This window comes from Erpetoichthys calabaricus, chromosome 1 (assembly GCF_900747795.2).
Source record: "Erpetoichthys calabaricus chromosome 1, fErpCal1.3, whole genome shotgun sequence".
In the NCBI taxonomy this organism is placed as follows: domain Eukaryota; kingdom Metazoa; phylum Chordata; class Cladistia; order Polypteriformes; family Polypteridae; genus Erpetoichthys; species Erpetoichthys calabaricus.
The window spans coordinates 63,193,009-63,218,496 of NC_041394.2; the positions used below are offsets into that span (position 1 = coordinate 63,193,009).

The 25,488-nt window shown below is 35.5% G+C and overlaps 1 protein-coding gene across 1 annotated transcript in view; it reads right to left on the reverse strand.

Moving 5' to 3' along the window:
* Window positions 1-1,266: 1,266 nt before the first annotated feature.
* The window catches only part of ehmt2 (euchromatic histone-lysine N-methyltransferase 2), a 68,653-nt gene continuing 44,431 nt past the window's right edge, over window positions 1,267-25,488 (reverse strand). Inside the window, 17 exon segments of the mRNA XM_051918731.1 lie at window positions 1,267-1,643; window positions 2,239-2,414; window positions 3,093-3,171; window positions 3,987-4,073; window positions 5,642-5,757; window positions 6,075-6,152; window positions 7,600-7,744; window positions 13,141-13,308; window positions 15,705-15,859; window positions 18,196-18,320; window positions 18,393-18,531; window positions 18,629-18,751; window positions 18,899-19,005; window positions 19,709-19,791; window positions 20,623-20,805; window positions 23,133-23,359; window positions 23,856-23,999. Coding sequence (XP_051774691.1) covers window positions 1,463-1,643; window positions 2,239-2,414; window positions 3,093-3,171; window positions 3,987-4,073; window positions 5,642-5,757; window positions 6,075-6,152; window positions 7,600-7,744; window positions 13,141-13,308; window positions 15,705-15,859; window positions 18,196-18,320; window positions 18,393-18,531; window positions 18,629-18,751; window positions 18,899-19,005; window positions 19,709-19,791; window positions 20,623-20,805; window positions 23,133-23,359; window positions 23,856-23,999 — 2,316 coding nt within the window. The 3' untranslated portion in view covers window positions 1,267-1,462.

Here is a 25,488-nt window from a genome sequence, read left to right on the forward strand (position 1 = left end):
TCGAAGCGCGCACATCGATCCCGTAGGATCCACATAGCAGCTTTCTGTCACATGTAGATAGTAAACAGAGACTCTGACGTCATGTTCTGACTTTTATCACACTGCACCTCCTGACTTTTTGCTGGTACTGCAACTCGCACACGCGTCGCGTTAATTTCTGAGGACCTGCTCAGAGGATGCGTCAAATGAACGCTGGGCACGTGTGGCAGCCTTGATGCGTGCGCGTACGTGTTCTGAGCATGAAGTATAAACGAGCCCTAACAGAGCCTCAGATGTCACAACAACAGTTGTTAAGTGCAGAGGTAAAGCCCAGACTTAAACCCCATAAAACATCTGTGGAGAGACCTCAAGATGGCAGTTTACAGACATTTCCCATCCTATCAGTTTGAGAGGATTTGCCAGAAACAATGGGATAAACTGCCTACATACAAGTGTGCAAAGCTTGTATGGACTTGCCTAAGATGACTGAAAGTTCTAAACTTCAACAGGGCTTCTGAATACTTACATGAATGACAGACTTCAGTTTTTGATTGGTTACAAATTTCCAATACTTTCTGAAAACATAGGAGTTACTGAGTTTAGACTGATTACCAAAAAAAACCAAAGTTATCCATTTAAAATTAAATCTAGAACCCAATAAAATGTTCAGAAAGTGAAGGGGTTGAAATACTTTCTAAACCAAATGTATGTAGGTGTTTAACATCGACCTACAAAATTCTCAAAGGCTACTTAGTAAGGTAGAGCCAGCATAATTCTTTATACAGTTAATTGTGTGCTTGAGCACACTAGTGGAAAAGTAAGAGGTAAAGCATTGGAAATGGAATCAGGAAGCATTTGTTCATACTTGTTCAAAGCATTGTGGGAATTTATTGTGGCAGATTTTACAAGGTATCTGCCTGAAATATTGGAACCTCTAAATAAGCTTGCTGGACGGAATTTCTTTTTATGTGTAAAATTTGTTATGCTCTTATTTTTTGTTTTGTAAATTAAAAAACTTAAAACCCCAATGTAAATGTTGTCAAAAAAATCCATCTTTTGTTAAAACCTTTCTCACCCCGTTAAACAGTCATGGGCTTGAGGCAGGATAACTTCCTGGATTATTTATTAATCGCCTGAAGATTATAAACATGTTTTTGAGTTTTATTTAGCAGCTTGTTTGGGTCAAAGAGAATGCATTAATTATATAGCAAAATGAAGACTTTGAATTTCGCAAGACATCTCAATAAATGCTGTATGGTTTACCAAATGAAAATATTCAAGCAAACAAACTTTTTCTTAGTTTAATGATTTGATGGCAGGCTATTTCTTACAACAACAATAAAAACATTGACAATCACAGTGTAAAAATTAAACAAAGTACTTTTGGAAAAAAAATCTAAAATGCCATGAGATACAGCAAGATGTGGGTGGGAAAAAAAAACTCCTCAAGCGAGGCCTACGTGGTAGACCAAAGCCTGAAGCCTCAAGAAGTTCCCAGGGCAGGAACCCCAGAATCAGGCACAGTTTCTTGGAAGGCATCCAGACGGGCCAGTCTGCTCTGTTCCTGGGCAATGGCTTCCGCAGAGTGTTTGCATTTTTCTGATCCACACTGACAGGTGAAGTACTTGCTTTTAATGTCCCAAAAACGATCTCCATAGTCAAAGCTGAAATATAATTTAAAGGAACGCCAGTTTTAGCAGATTTGCATAAATGTTTCAAAGCAGCATTGCTCTCTTTAAAACACAACATTATGAACCTGACTTTTAAAAAGGTTTCAAATTAGCATCAATCTAAATGACACACAAAATTAAAGTGGCCGACAGGTCCAATATTTTGCTATTTTACTACCTGTTGCAATAGCAAGAACTGAAATCCACAAATAATGTGTTCACATTCCATCAGAGAGACGGAAAATATGAGTTTCAAAGTTGAATATTCCACGTGAACGCTCTATAAACTCTGTGCTCTGAGTCGGACAATTTGGGGAAAACAAAGCTGAATTTTTACTGTAGTCAATCATATAAAATTAAAAATATAACCGGTTGAGCCAGAAATGCAATTTTTCTGGTTGGATAGCATTTGAAGCAAAGTCACCCACATTTAATACATTTTGTTTACTCTTTATTTTCACAAAAAATCTGTTTATCTTTAATTGCTTATTATGTGTAATTTAATAAAAGAAAGTACTGAACACCCAGCTCAAATTTGTTTTTTTTTTTCAAGATACATTCCCTTCACTTTCACCATCACCACACCTACCCGAGCTCCTGTCCTGCTTGGATGTCACGACTACTGAAGAATGCAATGCGTGGAAACCGTAGGTCTTGGTGCAGCATAAATACACGGACTGGGATGATATTAGGATCACAAAGGTGGTTGATAAAGCGGCTTATATTTCCATAATAACGAGCATCAATACAGTACACCTCTCCATCCTGAAAGATGAAAGGCACAGTTACATTATTGTCACATGTAGTATGACTCGTTAATCAACAATGTCACCTGCCTGTTGAGTGTGGCAGTCCTAGGATGCAAGTTAAGCTAGTGGCGCACAGCAGGGCTTCTAGTCAAACGTGACAACTACAGTTGCTGATCCTGTTGCCTGAGGATGTCAGACTACATGACTAGTAAGTCTGTGAGAACTTTCTAGCACAGTTTCACATTGTTCACAATACTGCTAGCTTGCCCCTTTTTCTGACAGCCTGACTGTCTATGCCGGTGCTATATAAATTTTACAAAATGGCAAGTTCAGCTGCAATCTTGGCTCTTTTTTGCAATGCATAAAACACAACACATCAGACAGACGTACCTCTCTGTTTGAGGGGTCCAAAACATCTGCTTTCCTTATTCCTTGTAGCTACATTACATGCATTATACTTTGTGCATTGCGTGCATTGTACAACTCTTGCACAGTGAGCGCATACTCGTAGAACTTAAGATAAAATCTAACCTGTTTGATTTTGTCGGGGTAAGTCAGACTACTGAGAGTTATGGGCGCGTACTGAGACTGCCTCTGGACCATTAAGATTATTTAAATGTAATATTCCACTGACAATAGCTGGAAAAGTCATATAAAGTGATGGACCTTTATGTGGCTAAGTTACAAAGCTTACCTTGTTATCAAGATCAAAAAGATAAGAGTCATCTTCTCTGACATCTGCTTCTGCATCAGAAATCAGCTCCCCAACATATCTATCACAAAAAGAAATAATCAGTTAAACAAATTAGTTAAAAAAACAAAAAAGCAAAGTATACAAAGGGGAAAAAAAGAAATGAATGCATTAGGGCAGTGGTGGTTGGCCATTCTGTGACTTTACTTCATAAGATCATTGAAATCTTGACACATTTTGACACAAACTAACATCTTATTTGCAATATGAAGATGTACTATCATCACTTCTGAAAAAAAAATGCAAGAATGAGAAATAATTATGTATGTATTCTTTGTCTGAAAATAGTCACTGCCATAGGAATTTAAATATTGCGTTGCCTTTTTGCCCATGTCTTTCTAGCTATTCATAGCAAATTGTAAAGCTAGGCTATAAAGGACAGGTAATCTGCCGAAGTTTCTAAAACAATGACAACAGGACTTTAGGGGATATAAGCTTATTTCTTTTTCATAATTTTGTTTTTGAGGAGTCATTTTATCAGGAATATGATTTTAAATTTACACATTCAGGGTCAAATTTATTATCAGAGGCAATGACAACAACCATATATATAACGTTAGTATGAGTATTAAAAAAAAACAAATTCAATAAATTGTTTCTTAAACCATACAGCTAGGAAAACAGGACTCCACAGTAATGGTACAATTTGTGACAAAGTACAAAGTATATTGTGAATGCACAAACTCTTGAAGTTATACATATATTAACTTGTATATTTCCTAAACATATTAGCATGTCTAAGAGTATAATCTTTCTTTTCTGTTCAGAACAATAGAATTAGATATATTTTAAATGACTAGAGAAACATTATATTCTACAAATAAAAATTAATCTTACTCGCAGATGAAAGTCCCCTGAGGTATGTCCTGAAGTGCTCGTACACCCCAGCCCATCTTGGCAGTACGATAGAGTTGTAGTCGAACCCTACACAAAAGCAAAAAAAAAAGATCTTTTAAATCAAAACATATTATAATGTTAAAATTTGACTATACATATTCATACCCAACCCTCTTCTCCTAACTCTGAAACCTTAGAACAAATTAAACTTAATACATTAGAGTGGTTACAGAATGTTTTGGGATCTTGAGGACACACATTATAATACAGTTATTAATGATTTATGTAAACAAACACACATACATACATACAGTATATATACATATAGTTGTGCTCATAAGTTCACATGCCCTGGCAGACTTTGTGAAATATTGGCTGGTCATTGCTTGGAAAATATAAGTAATCAGGCAGAAAGCTTTCCTTTTAATTAGGGAGTGCGCTCAGGCGACACAACTGATTATCACATAATTGTGTGTGCCCTTTTTAAAATCATACTAACTGAAATCACCCAAATAGGCCTGATCAAAAGTTTGCATACCCTTGAATGTTGGGGATGAAAATATACACACAAGTTGACACACACACACATTCAAATTAAGGGTAATTAAGGGAGAGAGTCTGATTGTAATCAGTGTCTGTGTATAAATAGTCAATTTAATTTCATGTATAGCTGCACTGACTTTGCTGAATACTAAGCCACAGGGAAAGCAAAAGAACTCTCAAAGGACTTGCAAGAAAAGGTTATGGATTTATATACATCAGTAAAAGGATATAAAAATGCCTGTCAGTAGTGTTCAAGCTCTGATAAAAAAGTGGAAAGTTTGGGGATCTGTTGTTACCAAGCCACGGTCAGGTAGACCAACCAAGATTTCAACCACAAATACCAGGATTATTTGTTGGGCTGCCAAGAAAAACCCACAGCTAAGATATAGGCTTCTCTGCAACCAAGTGGTGTTACTGTTTCAAGATGCACAGAACAAAAATGGGGTGCATGGTCGAGTTGCAAGAAAAAGGCCTTTACTGTGCCAAAGACACAAAACGGCCCACTTACAATATGCCAAACAGCATTGAGACAAGCCTCAAACTTCTGAAACAAAGAGTAATGAGACCAAAATTGAACTTTATGGCCACAGCCATTAACGCTATGTTTGGAGAGGATGCAACAAGGCAAATGATGAAAAGTACACCATCCCTGCTGTGAAGTATGGAAATGGATCTCTGATGTTCTGGGGGTGTGTAAGCTCTTGGCTAAGAATGGGCAGCTCAACCACCTGAGAAAATCAAGGGCCTTATCCACAACTATCACAACAGACTACATGCTTTCATTGATGCTAATGGGGGGAATAAATAGGATTACAAAATAATGGTATACTTAGTCTATCTCTTTATTTTTCCTTATTACTATGTTTTGTTTATTGGTTGTGTTGCTCTGTGATGTCTTACAGTATAATCTGGATTCCACTAATAATAAATGAAATATATCTTTTGCCTGACCAGTCATCTCTTCCTTAAAGTATGGTACACATCTACATATTGTGCATACATACACACACACACACACACACACACACACACACACACACACACACACACAGTATTTATTTATTTAAGTCCTAAAATGTCATCACTTTCAAGAGGTAGGAAACAATGATTACTTGATTCCAGCTTGCACCACTCTGTTTTTACAAGTTCGCCAACAGGAGCAGGCTTGATTACACTCAAATATCAGGGGAGGTTCAATTTTGTTGAATTCTTGCAGTAAGCGTCGGTCCTGCAAAGACAGAAACTAAAATTAAAGTGTCAGACAGACAGCAGAGATCAAATACAAAAAGAATTTTCAAATATATTTTAATTTAGTTTCACACTGAAAACGGACATAGAAATTGAAAAGTATGCATCATTCGTTCAAGCATATGTGGTATGATCAAAAAGCAAATATACTATATGCCATATGCATCAAATTACTAAGTATATTGGCTGTTCAGAGCTTTATTCTTAAGTAAAAAAGACAACAGTTAAAAAAAAAGAAAAAAAAAATCCCAAGGGCCAACCCACACTATTTCAAGCATCACAGATAGGCACACTAACCTTGTCATACCAACAGCGAATACTAAGCTGACCACAGAGGCAGTTGCTTGAAGAGCAGTCATCCACACAATTGCAGTGCTGTAAATCAATTAAACTTTACACAGTCAGAGTGTACTATTAGGCAGTTCTCTTTAAATACACTCAATTGCACATGTTCAAGAATCTACTGTAATTTAATAGGTTATGTATGCAGAAGAATTCTGTCCATCCATTTTCTGAACCAGCTTAATCCAATGTTTTATATTATATATATATATATATATATATATATATATATATATATATATATACACACACACACACAGTAATAATAATAATTCTTTAATAATAATAATAATTCTTTGCATTTATATAGCACTTTTCTCACTACTCAACCTGCAGTTGCTGAGTGCTTTAAGGGCCTTGCTCAAGGGCCCAACAAAGCAGAGTCCCTATTGGAATTTACGGGATTCGAACTGGCAACCTTCCGATTGCCAGTGCAGATCCCTAGCCTCAGAGCCACCACTCCGCCTATATACATATATGTATACAGCTGTATTCAAAAAGGATTGTATCTTGCACTAACAGCTGTGTTATTACGTGTAGCACAATTGTTACATAATTGCGCATCTCTTTCTTTTAATGCCAACTTTATTCAGTTTCTTTAATATGAGATATATACCAAATGTCCTTTCACTTTTTTTAAGCGTTACACATTTTGAAGGTTATCCATGACTGTGTTTCCCAAAAAAGATGACAAAATGGAATATAAAAAGAAAATGTTAAAACAGGTTTGCTTATTTCATATTTAACCTTTTTAAAATATAATATAGTAAGAAAGTCCTACTACTGTGCATGCTTTTTTTTGTACACTTAAGGGACAAGAACATTTTTTTTTTTATACTTTTATCATCTAATAGACGATTATTTTGTCAACTATTGAGTATTCAGTTTCACTAGTTTCAAATGCAAATTACAAACAAGTTTTTTTACACACATTTTCAAACGTTGTAGTAACGATTCATTTTTTTAATCATTAGGTATACAAGAATGTTGAACTGCTATTTAAACCTTTCTATTACCCCACATACAATTCTGCTGTTAAGTCCAATAGTAACAGAATTAAAGAGTTAAAGAAAAAATCTGATCAACAGTATTGATTGAAATAAAATTAATAAAAAAAGCCTGCAGCCCTTTTAACACTCATGGATAACAAAAAGACAATTACACTTTTAACAGAGAACCTAATCAGAGTAGCTTTTTTATATGTTTAGAATGTAGATGTAAAATTAATGTGCTATGTGTACTGTATATTACCATGTAAAATTGACTGCAGCAATTGGCACAAAGTCAGCCTATCTATGACTGCGCAAGAAATTACTTGGAGCAAACCCTGTGACTGCTACAACTACTCTACAACCAGCTCAAGTACACTGGCTATGGACAGTCAACTCTACCCTTGTGTTTCAATGAAATTACTGTACTTTAATTTTTAGAAATATGATATTAAATTACTATATAGACTATTTGACTTCATGAACTCTACCTGCAAGTGAGTTATATTTCGATCAATGTTCATTGCTGACGTCTCACAGTTTTCAGAGATGTACTTGTAGTCTGTGGGACAGGGTTCTTCATCCACTCCATTCACACAGGGTATAGGGACGTTCTCATAGCCCTGTGCCACATCTCTGTAATTTGAGGTGAAAACAGAAACCATTAGCAGGAATACATACACTAACAGGAAAAAAATAAACACAGAACTTGTAGCTAAAATCCACATTTCTTAAATTTTATTTTGATAGCAAACAATGAGACGCAATAGCAAAAATAAAGCAACTGAAAATGGAAATTCTTTAAACAGTTTTAAAATTGTCAGAAGTACAATGTTAAAATTTAATTTTATTATAACAAAAAGAGTAAATACAAACTTTTTAAATTGAATAATACTAAAATAAATTGCTGGTGTTGTTCAATCAGCACATTACAGTTTAATGTATACACTGTATAAATCAAGGTTATTTAACTTTAGACAGGGTTGTTGCTGGTCACTAATTTTAATGACCATCTCGAATGGACCCCTCACTATCTACAATATTTGCATAAACTAACAAACAGACATTCAGGGATTTAAGGAAATGATTTTTAAAAAAATATCTTTCTATGCACTATATGGCACTATACTTGACTGACCAACACTTATTATCCTCATATAGACTAAACGCATTAAAGAATTCTATACAATTTCAAGGATCAAAATCTATTGGAATAAGCATATTATTTCTAATGGAAAGCTTTTTACATCTGCTTATATTTTATAATTTAACAGTCTTGCAATAGTTAACCTATTTAGAAATTACAATGAGTGAAAGATCTGTTAATGCTTTATTTTACTAACCTGAAGAAAAATGTTACAGAATACATTATTAGTTAGGTAGGTCTTCATCTTAAAATCGCTGGAAAAAGTAAAATTTTTAAAATTGCTGCCCTTACAAAAATTTTGCATCTTTCTCTGTGTATCCCTGCATATATTACCAGATCCTTCTTTGAAAAACTGGCTTAAATTATAACTTTGTTTAGAACGTAAAGAGGCCAAGGGCTAAAAAAACTAAATCTAAAACAGAGCAAGTATGGCACCGACCAATTTACAATATGTCTGGGCATTGAATACACTTAAAATAAGACTATATATATATATATATATATATATATATATATATATATATATATACATACATACACATATATACACATATACATATATATACACATATACATATACATATATATATATACTGTACACATATATATATACATATACATATATATACATATACACAGTCGTTTTTTATTTTTGTTATGATATGGATTTTTCTTATACCGCAACACCGGTTTAAATTGCCTAAACAACTTTTGAAACGTGGTGCAGTGGGAAACTGTTTAAGGGGGGGACCATTTTCACTGCTACACCGCTAAACACGCATGCAACGGAGTACATGCGTTAGTGGAGGTATTGAGCGGTGAAAATGGACAGAGAACATTCTGAAACTGAAGCTGTATCAGACGATAAAGTTGAACATGATGACACAGAAGAACTTTTGCTGAAAAAAAGAGCCGTGTCTGTTGTCTGGAGATACTTTGGTTCTAAAAGGTCGGATGTGGACCAAACAACTATTTACTGCAAATGCTGTCGAGCTAAAGTTGTTGCTGGAGGCGGCAACATAAGCAATTTGCAGCACCATCTTAGCTGCAAACATGCTTTGGAGTACCATGAATGTATGGAACGAAGATTGACACCCAACACGTCCTCAGGTAAAAAACTGAAAAAGCTAGAGGACACTCAAGTCAGATGTCACTTGTAGACGCATTTGCTAGAGGTACTGCCTACGACAAAAAAAAAAAAAAGCGGTGGATCGAGATAACCAACGCCCTTACAATCCATATAGCTAATGTGGGCAGAGATAATTAACATTAACAGAAAGTGTAGTTGGTTTACAAAAAATATTTACTATTTATTCCTTTTCTAAGACATGTTCAGTACAATACAACTTTTGACAAGCACCTCTGGATATTTTACTAAGTCTAAATGCTTCTTTGGATGGTTGAAAATATGTTGTCAAAATTATAGTTTAAGTTGTTTGCAAAATTTGTTCAATAAAAAGGTTCTAAATTTTGACTGCAACTGTCATGCAATGCGATTCCTTCTCTTCATTAGTGCCACCCCCCTGAAAACTATCACATTATGGGGCCATGCAAACCTGTATTAATTCTTGTGTGCACATTAAAATGTTTTTTGTACAATGTACAATTTTTATGACAGTGGAATAGGTTATTCTTAGCCAGTCTACTGCAGTAATTGCAGTGGAAAATGTGGTTAACATCCACTCATGCTTGGGAAAAAAATACCATCGAATACAGTGAAACTGGTACAATATTGAAAAATACTGTGATATAGAATTTTGGTCATACCGCCCAACATTAATATACACACATAACAGCTTCGTTGGCCATTAACAAGAAGCCCTGCACTAACTCCTATCTAATTTTAGTTTTGCTCTGTGCACTATAAGCCATTAATTATTCTCAAATGAGCAGATAAAAAGTGCAACCCATATAGCAGACACTTTAAGACTGAACTGTTAATGTTAACAGTGTAATCATGTGAACAGTTGTACATTAGTATATAACCTTTAATTGACACATTTCTTGTCTCTCTATTATAAAAAATTATATTACAGAAGGTAGCAACGTGAAGATAATCTTTCAGCATTTTTAGACGAGCGTCCGTATCGTCTAGGTGTGCGAACAGCCCCCCTGCTCACACCCCATACGTCAGGATCACAGATAGTCAGCGCAAGAGAGAGAGAGAAAGAAAAGTAAGTTGGGTAGCTTCTCAGCCATCTGCCAATAGCGTCCCTTGTATGAAATCAACTGGGCAAACCAACTGAGGAAGCATGTACCAGAAATTAAAAGACCCATTGTCCTCAGAAATCCGCGAACCAGCAAAAAATCCGCGATATATATTTAAATATGCTTACATATAAAATCCGCGATAGAGTGAAGCCGCAAAAGGCGAAGCGCGATATAGCGAGGGATCACTGTATTATAAAAAAAAATCTTGGGACGAGACAAGACTTTTTATCCTGTGACGAGACGTAATCTTTTGAAGAGAGACACTTTCACGTCCCGCGAGACGGTCAAGTCACATCATACAACCTTTGGAAGAAAGTCCTGCGAGACTGTGACTTTTGCAAGTCACGCCCTACTTTCAAACAAGAAAAGTAGTGTTTCTTCCCAATGAAGAGGCATATCTGCAAGAATTAAAAGGTTTGTTATTTGGTGAAAGTGAAATATGCATACGCTGTCACACTTGGGTCACAGAGTTGCACAGATACACAGGAGATTTGAGAGACAGAAACGTTATTCAAACACTTCAAACAAACATAAGTCTCTTTCAGGAGTGAATCAAGCTCCATATGTAGTCGGAGGGGACAGTTCCGTCTCTCACTGAAAAGAATAGAAACTCTTTCCTCTTCATAGGGGTGCGCCTCCACAGCGGGACCCCCAACAGAAGAAGAGGATGTCGGGGGGAGAAGAGAGTCAAGGCAGTGTGACAAAAGGACAGCTGCTATACAGGCTTTTAAATGTTCAAAGCACCGCGCGAGATGCAGATCATGCACCACAGCAGCAAGCCAGCAGCTGATCGAGCAAAGAGGAGGTGTATATATATATATATATATATATATATATATATATATATATATATATATATATATATATATACACACACACCTATATATATATATATATATATATATAAATAAAAGTATTTGTTTCCCATTGTATCACCGTTTAAGAGGGGGTTTCGAAGGAGCGACCACATCTCCTTGGGGTGCGTTCAGCCCACCTCTTCACAACGCTAGAGCGGCAGAGATGCGAAACGGCTGCCGTGTAGCACAGGCCGGGGGGATGAAACCCCCTAGTCTTATATATAAATGTCTATGTGTGGAAGTGTTTGTGTCTGTCTGTCCGGCCCGGAAGTGACAGGTGGAGTAGGGGTAAGGGCTCCACCACCGAGGATGCACAAGTGAGGCCAGCATGTCTGCAAAACGAAACCTCTGAAGAAAGAGTCACTCACATAGCCGCTAATAGAGAAGTGAGAAGTATCCCTTTTACTTTTCCTCCCGCCACTAATACACAAGTGAGGAGAGCACATCGACAAAATGAAACCTAGAAGAGAGATGCCCATAGTAGTTCCTTTCAATTACCTGACATCTTTACATTTCAAATTTTTTTCTGACGATTTCAATAGTTTCTAGGACCCCATGCTTTTTACAGCACGGGCTTACATAGCTAGTACAATATATTTTGCTACAAATGAACCAAGCCAAGTTTACAAACTTTTCTTGTTTCATCAAAGTGTGCACACCTTAAATCTATGGATATTTTGAGCAAAGGGCTGTTTAATAAAAAAAAAATGCAGATAATAAATGGAAATCAGTACATGCCCTACATGAAAGATCTTTTTGAAGTACATCTTTTAGATAGTTTTGTTTACACAGTAATGCCCTAACCCCCAAACATTATTATCTGCAGTAATACATGATGGGATTTCACTGCCAAATGAACAATGTATAGTGATAAATTATACTTCACTGCGAGCCCATTGCCTTATCTTTCTCAACTGGATGAACCCTAATCCACCTATCATAACATATCCTATTTGACTAAAATTAGGGGGGGTGGGGGGGGGGGGGGGGGGTATTATGGTGGAATCTGATTCTCTCTACAAGTGCCTGTTCAAAGCAGTTTAGAATACAGAAGATTTTATTAATGAGTTTCTTAATTAATTAATTAAAGGAATACTCCACCCAAAAATTTTAAATTATACATCTGTGTTGTTTGCAGTGGCCGATAAAAATTTTTAATCTCATGTTTTTATGGACAACAGAGACAATGTGATATAATGGGCTTTAATGCTGAACAGTATTAAAATGTCCTTGCATAAAATCTAAAGTTACCCATATTGCATAGTCACATGTCAGTGATGTGCCATCTGCTGGAATGACAGAGACACAGCAACTAGATGGATGCACAGGTAAACAGACACTTGTCCTTTCATTATGTTGGACTAGCTGTGCTACCCATCCAAGACAGGTTGAAATCAAAGTAATCACAGTAGACCTCAGTGTTAATGTTTGTGATGCGCCATCTATCGGAATAGCAAATGCAATGCATTTTATTACTGAAAATATTTGAAACAACAGAGACATAGCAAACAGATAAACACAAAGGTACACAAACATCCTTTTATCAAGGTTATTCTGTTTTCTTTTCTGCAGTATGGTAAGCTTGGGAATGGGATTTTGGATCTGACCATAATTAACTACTGTCTGGCTCAATTCTAATTCATCCATTCTGATATAGTTTATAAAGCCAAATTTTCAAAGGTATATTAAACAAGATACACTATTAATTAGAAGATTGATCACAGTTTCCCTGTAAACATTGATTTAATTTGCTGTTGGATTTATACAAGATTTCATTGTCATACTGTACACACGCAAACACACAGAGAAATACTCACCTACAGATAATCCGCTCTGTCCGTACAGACCGATTGGCTATACCCTGATGAAGTCGTTTGTTTAACTGCAATGCGAACCACACAGGTGTGTTGGCCAATGTAAGGTCCAGAGGTGTATCACCTTCTTGGTTTTTAACATTGATGCTAGCTCCTCGTGATAGGAACAAACTTGGAAATAAATAAACACAAAGTATATTCTAAAAATGTTTAAAAGACGCACAATTTTTTTCATATGATAAAAAGAAGCATTTTTAATCCCCACGTTAGTTAAGCAGAGTGAAGAAAATCTCTATGACAGGCATTCATGAATACAAAAACAAAAAAAAGATGCAATGATCTTTTTTGGTGATTGCTGCTAACAAATTAAATTTAAATATCATCACTCCTCACAAGATAGCAAAGATCTAAACTATAAACAAGTATTAAGTGAGTTCAGCAATGCATACTTTTTTTTAACATATGAATAGATAACCATACTGTGATGGTTTTAAAACTTAACAAATTACATTGCAAATCTTGTAGAAAAGGTAATTTGCCCTCTTCTGATAATTACATGAAACAATTCTGATTAGCACCTAATAATATCAGTAGCTTTTGTATGATTCTTAGTTGCATGGTGCAGAGATGATCTGCACAGCCACAGATTAGGAGGAGGAAAAAGTGTAGGATATATGGCACCACCAGGACAATCCAAATATTACAACATTCATCAAAAACTGAGGACCGGGCAAAAATAAAGCTTACCACAGGGTCTGCCGAAAAGCCTGATAAAGGAGAAGCTGAAATTTATTGCCAAAACTGGCTATTCCCTGCATATTAATAACATGTTACACATTCACCAAAACTGGAGGCATGGCTTATGCAAAAAGCCATTAGTGATGAACATAAATATTTTAATTATTTTCCTTGGGATGGATAGTCCATGACTCACCCAACAAAATCTTTAGTCGCAGGGGTGGTCTCTGTGTGCATGAAAGTTGACAACCAATGAATGCTTATATGGAAGTACAATGCATATTGCATATAATATACAGTGTCAAGGAATAAGGAATGCAGGTGTTTTGGATCTCAAAAACAGAAGAGCAACTCTTCTGTACAATGTCTCCTGTTTTACATACCATGACAGAAAGGACAAAAAAGGGCAGAGATTGTGTTTGTACCTGTTAACCCTTTGTACAGCACCAGTTCCACCAGGCAGCATACCATTGGCTATTAGTTAAAGGGGGAAGAAACATTGTGCTGGAAAGTCATTATGTAGTCACAAAACTTGATATACACCGCAATTTTCAGTCAAATCGACATGGTCCAATAACTAGATCAGCAAGTCTGACAAAACATACAGCTAGTAGCCATGTAATGTGACATCGACTTAAGCAGACTTACTTGATATGATCAAACCAAATGTGAACTCAATTTAGGGTTACTGGAGGCTAAAGCCTACTCTTGTATTCCTTGGTACAAAATGGGGAAGCAACCCTAGACACAGCAGTGATCCACTGCAGGCCTATTCACATATACCCCACATTCAAACAGAAAAAATCTGGAATTGTGAATTTGGAGAAAACTGGAGTACCCATAGGAGAACACATTTAGAAACATGGAGAACAGGAAAACTCCATATTGACACTGACTGATTGTGGACTATGAACCCAGAATGCCGGACTGTAGTACTGCACTCTTTTTATATTCATCATTTATCACAACTAAATAAAAATGATGATTAGCACAGAAATTATGCTACATGGTGAACTGAATTTACATTTCATTATCAATAAATTAGAAAATGGTCATACTCAATGTATCTCAATTAAGGTTGTCCCTTGTATCTGTTCCTGTGTAAAATGAAGAAAAACAGCTTTATCAAATCTTCACTTTGCTATTACTTTTAAGAAATAAGCATAAAAAAAAAATCCTGGACGCCGAGTACTTAAACTGGCTACATATTTACATGCATTTTAGATCACACATGTAAAAAACAGACAAGCTTTACACCAAGAGGAGAGTCAGTGCCTTATTTTCCCATTACTCATATCAGCATGTTTTCTTTTGAACTAACCACAGGCTTTATATGTGGCAAAACAGTAAAATGTTTTCTTACGTGGGGACTGAGGGAACAAAAAAAAAAATAAAACCCTACTACCTTAGCTCTATTTCCCCACCTGAAGTACATCTGTTATAGCATGAACAAAACACAAGATACTGGATTTTAAATTCATTCTTTACCTCATTAAGTAAAACATTTGGCAAAACAACGAAAGATTAATGGGGTTCCTAAAGAAATAACAAGAATCCCTGACAAAATCACACGTTTTCTTTAAATCAGCTGTTTTCCAATTTAGCTTTTTAAGATTTATTTGGCTTAAACACATGTTACTTAATATGCAGGTCACCAATATTTATTTACTAAGTATATATCATCTTTTATAATATTTTTCTTAATGCAAGAAAATATACAATAATAAAACAAGAATAATGACCTTAAAAGAAGTTTTCTTTAACAGACCAAAACAAACATCTGGTACTTCACTTAATATTTAATCCAAACCAAAAATACTTATACTCACACAACGCATTCAAGGTAACTTTCACGAGCAGCAATATGGAGTGGAGTGTCTCCATGAAGATTGACTGAGTGTACATCACACTGTGCATTAAGGAGGAGCTCAGCGATGTCTGCACTGCCAGCAAATGAAGCCCAGTGAAGACAAATGTTCCTTTCCTACAGTGAGAGACACCATCTTAATTTAAATAAAGTGATACAGTATAACATCTCCATTTACAAGACAAACAAAACCACATAGCAACACGTGTCTCTTTTTTTTCAGAACCTAAAAGTGAAATTGAAGGACTATCTGTCCATTTAAGCACTTACAATGGCAACTGACAAACACAAAAATGCAAATTTTGAAACATATACATTCAAGAAATAGATTTCATTTTCATGTTGTCTTCATCAGTGAAGGTATCACGTGGCCATTCAGTTTATCTCATCAGCCGAGGTGCTGGAAATCACAAGTTTGCCTGTTAAACTTACTCTGTGACCCAATAGAATTCATTATTCTTGTGAAATAAAAATTAGACTCACACTCTTCATGACGCAAAAGAGCATTTTCAAAACATTACATGTGTTTCCATCTAGAGACACATTTCTTACAACTACCACCAAACTTCAAATTGAACAGAATTTAATTTACACACCTGAAAAACGGAAAAGGCATATTTATCTGAATATTGTTTTTTTTGCACTTTAATTACTTTATTTGTGCCTGCTGAATATTATTATTCTTTCTTTCAAAAATGCAAAGAACACATACATTTCATTTAATACGATAGCTAATATAGTTGTACTGGCTGATTTTTTTTATTGAGCTACTATAGCCAATCACTAAATGTGCAACAAGTACAGAATTATCGAGGAAGAGAAAAGGACAAGTAATAGAGAAAAAAATGGGTATTGAGTAAAGAAGCTGGTTTTAGTAAACAGAAATGCACTTCATGTGACACTGGAGAAACTTTGAACAGTTGACACCTTAATAAAAGCATAAATATCTATGACTCTGTCAGCGCATCATTCCGGTTGCTAAGTCTTTGACATTCCAAAAGATGGCACATCACAAACATTTTTAGTAATAACATGAAGTGCATTTGTCATTAGACCGGATGGCACCTCATAAACATTAACACTGCTTTAAAGAATCCGGTACAAAATGGCATATAACAGAGACATGTGCACTGCATGGTGCAAAGCAAACATTAATGTTGAGGTCTACATTGATTACTTAGATTTCAGCCCATCTTTGAAGGGTAGAAGATTTAGTCTACCTTAATAAAAGGATAAGTGTCTGTGTATTTATGTGTCTGTCCAGTTGCTGTCTCTGTCATTTCAACAGATGGCATATCAAAAACATATTTAATAAAAAAAAAAAAAATAAAATGAATTACCTTTGTCATTTCATCACAAACTTTAATACTGCTTTTACAAATCCCATACCAAGTAACATGTAACAAAAATTATGTATGACCTTTGTCATTTCAACAAATGGCACATCACAAACATCTGAAGTAATATATTTTATTACTACAAATGTATGTGATGTGCCATCTGATGGACTGAAAAAAGCAATGCTTTTTATTACTACATGCATTACAACAGATAGTGTATTACAATTGTTAATGCTGAGGTTTACGTTGATTACTTAGCTTTCTTAGATGAGTACTACAGCTAGTTTGGATTAAAGGTTATCCAATAACTCAAGAAAATACCATTCAGTTCATTTCATTCTTATTTAAATGTACAAAAACCTGTGAGAATTACAAATAAAGTGTAATAAAAAAATGTGGTATTTACAAAGTGATACATCTAATTAAACACAGAAGAAATTTGAATGTTATATTTTAATAGTTTTCTGCTATTACATTTCTGGCCCTACAAGCAGAAATACAGTATATAAAGTTAATTCATAGCAAATGGGAGGAAATTTCTTAATGTTATCAACAGAGCATTTTTAAAATGAAAAAACAACTTTGAACCCTTTATAAAAGTAGATGATGCTTAGAGTTAGACTGAAAGGTGCAATATTTTTTACAGTGCTCCCAGGTGCTTGAAACCGTGTACAAGCCAGTGTCTCTAACTCAGTTCTTGGTTGACTACATTGGATACAGGTTTTTGTTAAAACCTGCATATTGACTAAAAGTCAGCTCTTTTTGTTGATGGAATGTGTTGTTCTTCCTGTTTTCATTCAACTACATCAGATATGTGATAAACTAAAATGGATTAAATATGGCTCAATCCCACAAATGTTCTTCTCTTTACCAAAACTGTATTTATACATGTCCTTTATGAACACACAGAGACACAAATATGGCCAGGTTAGTCTCTCTCCTGAAGACCACCTTGTTTTGTATGGCATATTTCTGATTTGTTAGGAAAAAATAAATTAATGAAGGGATCAATTAAAATAAAAATATGCAGTGCTCAAATACAACTGTATGTTTCAATCATTATACATGTAACATTACTTTTTCAGCACATTTTAATTAAAACGTGCCACTAACCTTGTCTTGAAGGGTGACATCAGCTCCCCTGGCCAAAAGAGCACGTATTACATCAATATGTTTGTGCTCAGCAGCCCAGATTATAGGAGTCCAACCACCATTGTCCTGTCAATATAAAATGAAAACTATTTTATATACAGTAAACATGATTTTTAAACATATAAAAACATGTAAACTTAAAATGATGATGCTCAAACATTTCTGCATTAATTTTTCATATGAAAAAGTTCATGCCTGAGCATTCACTTCCACTTGGCCAGTGGCTAGTAGCAGGTTAACCATTTGCAGATTTCCAAGTTTAGCAGCATGATGAAGACCAGTCGAGCCATCTTCTTCCTAAACAAAAAAAGAATATTCAAACATGTAAGGCTAGTTTCTATTAATACGAAGAGAGTGAACTGCAACATATAGCAAATGTCCTAAAATGACTTACAGCATTGTAGACACATGCTCCATGTTGTACCAGATACTGCACAACCTCCAGGTGGTTGTTGGCAATAGCTTCCAAAAGAGGAGTTTTCAGAGACTTGTCTTTAGCATCAATATTTGCACCTGCCTACAAGAAAATTCTCAAAGTTACGGTTCTGCAGTCAAAAAGTAAAACAGAAAGACAGTTATTACAACATGTGATAGCAGCATTTGTAAGATATAAAGACAAAGTAATGCGTACACGTGAAAGCAATAATAAATGGAGGTGCCTTACCTGCACCAAAATATGACAAACTGCTAAGTAGCCACGTTGTGCTGCAGCATGTAGAGACGTCCTTCTACTATGCTGATCAGTCTGATAACCTGGATCAATGCCATCAACTGGAAAAGCCAAGGAAGAAGTTTATATTTTAAATAAATATAGATTAAACACAACCATTCCAAAACAGCCTTTCCACTCAACTATGTATCATTTCTCTTATTTATACTGAAGACTGGAAGTTTTACATCCAAGTGTAGTTTCTTTTCTCAGTCTAAAATATACCTGCACAATACATAGTATATGCGTAATCAGTTTGAAGCAAAAGGTTATATTAAAAAATTAAACACAAGGGTTACCTAAACGACAGGTTTAATATAAAACATTGATGTAACTGTACAAAAGTGACTAAGCTGTGCAGATGCATGGTAACCAAATTATTCAATTAAATGCAATATAGTGAACCACATGGTTTCCAGTCATTTTTCATTGCTAATGTGCCTCAGGAAGTTAAGGTATGTGTTTAACTCTGTACTACATTAAACTATACAAGTATACACTGATGCAATGATTTCTGTTTTAAGAAAATATTATGTTTCTCTTTCGCTTAAGACATCATATGTATTTTAACTATATTATTAAACGCTAAGGTACATTTAAATAAAAGATGGTATTCAGATGTTTCTTAGTATTACTGCTTTTATGTGTACATTATTTTTGAAGTTAATATCTACAAGTGCACCTAAAATTAATATTCAGTTAATGAATAAATGTACACAATACCACAATAATGTATATGCATGCATGACATATCTGTGCACTTACTCAGCATCAGCAAAACTTTCTGTAGTTCTCCCTGTTTGGCAGCTGGGTAAAGCTGTCTTGGATGAAAACGTAGTTTCTTCCTCCTAAAGGCGTGAAGGCATTAAGAGCTTTCAGAGTGAGGTATTGCAATTGCATTGTACAGTCAACCCCAAGTTTGGTTCTAGACAGAGTGGTTTCATTTTTACAATTTTCATTTCAAGTGTTTAAGAAAGTACTCACTGTGAAGGCTGATTTAAACTAACCATCCAAAATATGCTTTTTTAAAATTACTTAAATTACTTTAAATTACTCACTCAAACAAGCAACAATAACTTAACAGATAGTCATTTACTTCAAAAGCAGTATATAAAAACAAAAAAAACTAACAAAAAAAAAACCCAAAAAACATGTGTTATGTGAAACGTCAAGTGTACATGTTACAAGTGTGAGTCAATGTGTAATCAAATCTGATTATGCCCTACAGCAAAGCAACTGTTTTACTAAATTTTAACCGCTGCTGCTGGAGTTGCATGTGGTTCTTACCAACTGGACCTACCTAACTTGATTATCGTTTCTTATTCTATCAGCAGAGAATTATCTGATAAATTTCTTTTTTATGCTTTATTGTTATAGAATACATTTATGTATTTAATTCAAAGATTCTGAGTTAAAGATGATTACATTTCAGTGGAACAAAACATAAAATGAATACACACACACACACATATATATTATATATTTTATATATACATATATATATATATATACATATATATATATATATATATATATATGTGTGTGTGTGTGTGTGTGTGTGTGTGTGCTTCTGTTCTGTTATATATACACACACCTAAATACATAAAAATAAAACATATAATTTTAAACACCACCAAAAAGTCTTTCCTTGCCATTGTTAATCCCCATTCAGGTCTTACCTTTCTGCTTCCTGAGTGACCAGTGCTCTCTCCAGAGCTATCCTGCTAGGTCCTGGGGGCAGTCCACTGGCTGATAATACTAGAGTTGAAGGGAGTGCGACACTGGGACCTGAGCTATCAATACTGTCAGGAGTAACCAGAGCAGGACCTTTCCGAAGTTCACCACAACCTCGCATCCTAGCACTTTGTAAGAAGCCAAATAAAACATATTAGCGTATCTGAAGTAAAATTTAAAAATGTAACAAAACAAATACCCTATATCACATCTGTAAAGAAAAAAAAAAAAAAGGATGGGTTTATTTAGGTGAAGCTCTGATCCAAAAATCAAAAATGAAAGCAGCATAATAGTTAACAGAGATATTCCACAGCTACAGAAACTAGGGTTTGAAACTGAGTGGTCACCTTCAATGTGAAGTTTGCATATTCTCTGTATATTTGGCATTTGGTACACTGTTTTAGTATGTGCATGAGTTATCTTTGGTTAATCTTAGGTTTCCATTTTTCTTTCTACATTTCAAAGACATGCATGTTACATTTCTTAGAAAATGGTTCCTGTATTAGTTAGTGCGAGTATACGAGTGAGAGAGTGTGCCCTGCGAAGGATCTGAACTCAATCAAAACTTGGTTTCTGCCTTATGTCTGATGTCACTGAGATAGACACCAGCTATTCATACAGTACTTAATACAAAGGGTACAGATAATGAAACAATGAATGAATGTTTGAAAAGTATGGAGGCAGAATTTACATACTGCAAGTGAAACAGAGCTTTGCTCATTTGCGCATTTGTTAATTTATTTTGAAGATTGTCTGAATGTTGTCCTACAGCATAATGCATTAATATGACAGTGATATCAGGTAGTTGTCAATAAGAACATATACACTGAAAATAAAGGAAACATTCTAGCTATGTGTAATAGGAGAGCATAAATAAAAATAAATTAACAGTTATGCTTTCCTGCTGAAAAGTCATTATAAAGGAAATAAAAATGATCACTTGAAATATTAATGTAAATAATGACAGCAATACCACAGTATCACTAAACTATCAACCAAATTAGTACACTAAAGTGGATATTGAGAATCCTTCCATTAGAAAAATTTAACTATGATGTGTCTAAATCTGAACTTACAACAGTTTTCATAAACATAAAACTCATCAAAATGAAGAACATGCTGCTTCACCTTTAAGTTCTCTGATGTGCTGATTTGAAATATAATTTGAAAAATGTAAAATTTGTCCATAGGTTTCACCAAGTGTATTTTTTTTTTTACCAATTATCGTCTTGTGTTGTTTTTATAAATGTCTCACTACAAACTCAGAGGTGCTATGTAAAAAACCTATAATTTATCTAATGTTACCTTTTTTTGTGTTTCAAACAAATAAAAATTAAGTATAGTTTAAAAGTAAGCATAGTGATTCGAGTCTCAGAATGCACATTGATGTACAATTTGTGAATGTAATGAAAGGCTAAAATCTTAAAATTGAAAGTATATTAGTATACAGTTAACTTGTCAACTAACAGCTTTTCAACAGTTTCAACTGTGGAACATGCTTTTGCTGTATGGACATTTCGTGATTCTATTCCAAATGTCCAACTATAGGGCACTGCCTTAAAAAATGCAGAAACTACATAGTTAAAAACTAAAGACAGTACACTAAATAAGGCCAAGTCTGATAACCTAAATATCAAATCCCCAATAATACAAGCCTGCACAAATTCAAAATTTTTTACATCAGACATTTCATAAAAATGACACAGATTATAAATAAAGTGCATCCATAGTTACTTCACACCAAACCATTCCTTTTTTTAAAAAAAAAAGTACTGCAAACTGTACATACATTCTCAGGCTTATGTAATTTATTCTAAAGTTGCTGAATGCTGGATGACATCTTAGCAGCTCTGGTTCTAAGGTGGAAAACAACTTGTAACAATGCATCAAGCCCAGTGCAGGGCATCATCATGCATACCCACATAGATTTTGATTAATCATTAACGTAACTTCCGAGTTGGGGATGGATATTCAAACTCCACACTGATGAATACCAGATGATGAGTTCACAAAGCATGAGCACCCACTACTGTGCCACTGTAAAACATTCTACTGAATAATCAACATCTGCACATGAATTGTGATAATAGGAATATAACAGAGTAAAAGATTCCATCTTTAGTTTAGTTTTTATTTAAGCAACTTAAACACCCGCAAATCTACTGCATTTCTCTACTCTCCAAGGTCTTGGTTATCAAAAGACACATGTTGGTGCTCCTAGAATTAATTTTTTCAGTTGCAGCCTACTCTTTCTTTGTATTTATTTTGTGGATAGTCAAAAAGAGCTAAACTAATTGATGATTCTAAAACTGATATGTCCAATACTCAATTCACTATATAAGGTTATATTTTCATTTGTAAAACACTATTTGCTGTTAGCTTCTTAGAATTTAAAGGGTCACACTGCATAAAATAGTAGTTTGAGTATAGAAAAATCACTTCTCAGTAGGCTGACCTGGTTTGTGTGGAGTCTGGTCGTCCATCCCCTTCTGCCCTGGAAGGAGGTGGAGCACTGATTGCTGTAGCACTAGAGGTATCGGCTTTTGCCACGGTGATTTCTTGAGCCTCGGAGGCATCTTCTCCACAGTGTGGGCAGAAAAGGAGCCCACCAAGTTGGGACACACAGGTGCGGTGAAACCGATGGGTAATGCGGTAGTCTGGATGACACTCTAAGAAAGTTCCCTGTTAAAAAAATTAAATAAAAATGGTTTTACACCTCTTCATTGCTTAGAATTTTTAACATTCTTACTTTGTACTAGATTTTCATTACAGAAAAGAAGTAGGTATTGCCAAGTAACTCAACTCTAGTACTTTCTGTCCTAGAATTATTGCTTTATACTTTTAATATGACGCCACTGACATTTAAGTCCTGTATCAGCTCCCTGACTTTAAACAATACTAAAACATGATAAAAACCTTGTAAAGCAATTGATTATTCATTTGAAGCCATTATAATTAAAAACAAATAACTGCACCTAGGGCTAAATTAAATGGAGAAATAAAGTTGAAATTAAGAAAGTGGTGATGAACAACACACAGATTAAACTCTTAAGTGAAGCCAATACAAATTCACACATACAGAATATCACATTCTGATTTGGATATTAAATTATAAAAAAAAGTGTGTACATCAACAGAATGGAAGAATAATGTCACATTCTGGCAATATTATACTTACAGAAGTACAGAAGTAGCCACAGCCTGGACAACAATGATGTTTGACCATTCTTGCCCGGTGTTGCTCACAGAGAACCATCAGGGCAACTCGGCTAGAAGGACGCATTGTTTCTCTTTTCACAATAGTGTTATTGCAACCACTCAGCTACAGAAGAAATAAAAAACAAATTTTCTGAATTTACTAGTAAACTATTGTCTCATCACCCCCACCAAATTCAGTTACCACAAGCATGGTTTATTTCAGAAAATATAAATTTGCACGATATGGATGGAGTGGTGGCTCTGAGGCTAGGGATCTGTGCCGGCAATCGGAAGGTTGCTAGTTCGAATCCCGTAAACGTCACAAATGACTTTACTCTGTTGGGCCTTTGAGCAAGGCCCTTAACTTGTAATTGCTTCATCCTGGGTATGATGTTAATCTGCATCCAGCCCTAAAAGCAGGTCCTCCAGCTTTAGGGGAAAAACAGGTTGGTGGCAGGACTGGTACCAAAAAAAAAAAAAAAAAAAAAAAAAAATCACTGTAACGCCGGGGTTATACTTCACGTGACGCGACACATGCTGCAGCTGACGCTCCTGCTATGCAAGCGTTGTACTGTTTATACTTGCGCACGTACGTTACGTAACCCTGGAGGAATCCACCAGGTGGCAGTGCGAGATATTATCACGGTGAGAACAGGTTCGGCTTCGCTGTGTCCTGAATTGCCTGGAACACCCATTAAATTCCGATGACACCTTACCGTAATATGTCTGAAAAGGATGTTTAATGATTAAATCCATCAGTCCAGGGATTTGTCCATTTCAGCTAGCATTGGGCACGAGGCTGAAACAATCCCTGGACAAGGCATCAGCAAGGTGAAAACAAGCACTCACATACACTAGCATCATTTTAGTGTAACCAAATCTGCATATCTTTGAAAGGAAACCCAGCAGGAAACCATGTAAACTCCAGGCAGGGAATATCAGCAACGTGACTCCCTGCAAGACAGCAGCGCTAACGCTCTGCCACCGTGTCATGAAATTACCAATTTTATCCGTAAAATGTAACATACTCTGCATACTTGAATGCACTTCATCATGAAAGTGATATCAAGTATAAATCTATAGATCCTTATAGATTTATAATCTATAAATGTGCAGAGAGTTGGAAGATCACACATTTAATGTGCGCAGTGTGGCAATCTATTGCTGGCGATCCGCTGCTGTCAGGACCAGAAGAAGCCCTAGAAAAAAAGATGGCATAGAAGACGGCATGCGAGTCTTTTAAAATGTATCGTGTCATTACGAATTGGGAATATGCAACACTTGAATATAAAAGCACCACGAATACATCTGTATGTCGGCATTTTGCTTCACCACATCGAACCATACATCAAACATCGAAGTGCGCACACCGATCTCGTAGAATCCGCAAAGCGGCTTTCTATCACATGTAGATAGTAAACAGAGACTCTGACGTCACATTCCAACTTTTAGCACACTGCGCCCCCCGACTTTTTGCTGGTACTGCAACTCGCACACGCATCGTGTTAATTTCTGAGGACCTGCTCAGAGGACACATCAAATGAACACTGGGAATGCGTGGCAGCCATGATGCGGGTGCGTACGCGTTCTAAGCATGAAGTATAAACGAGTCC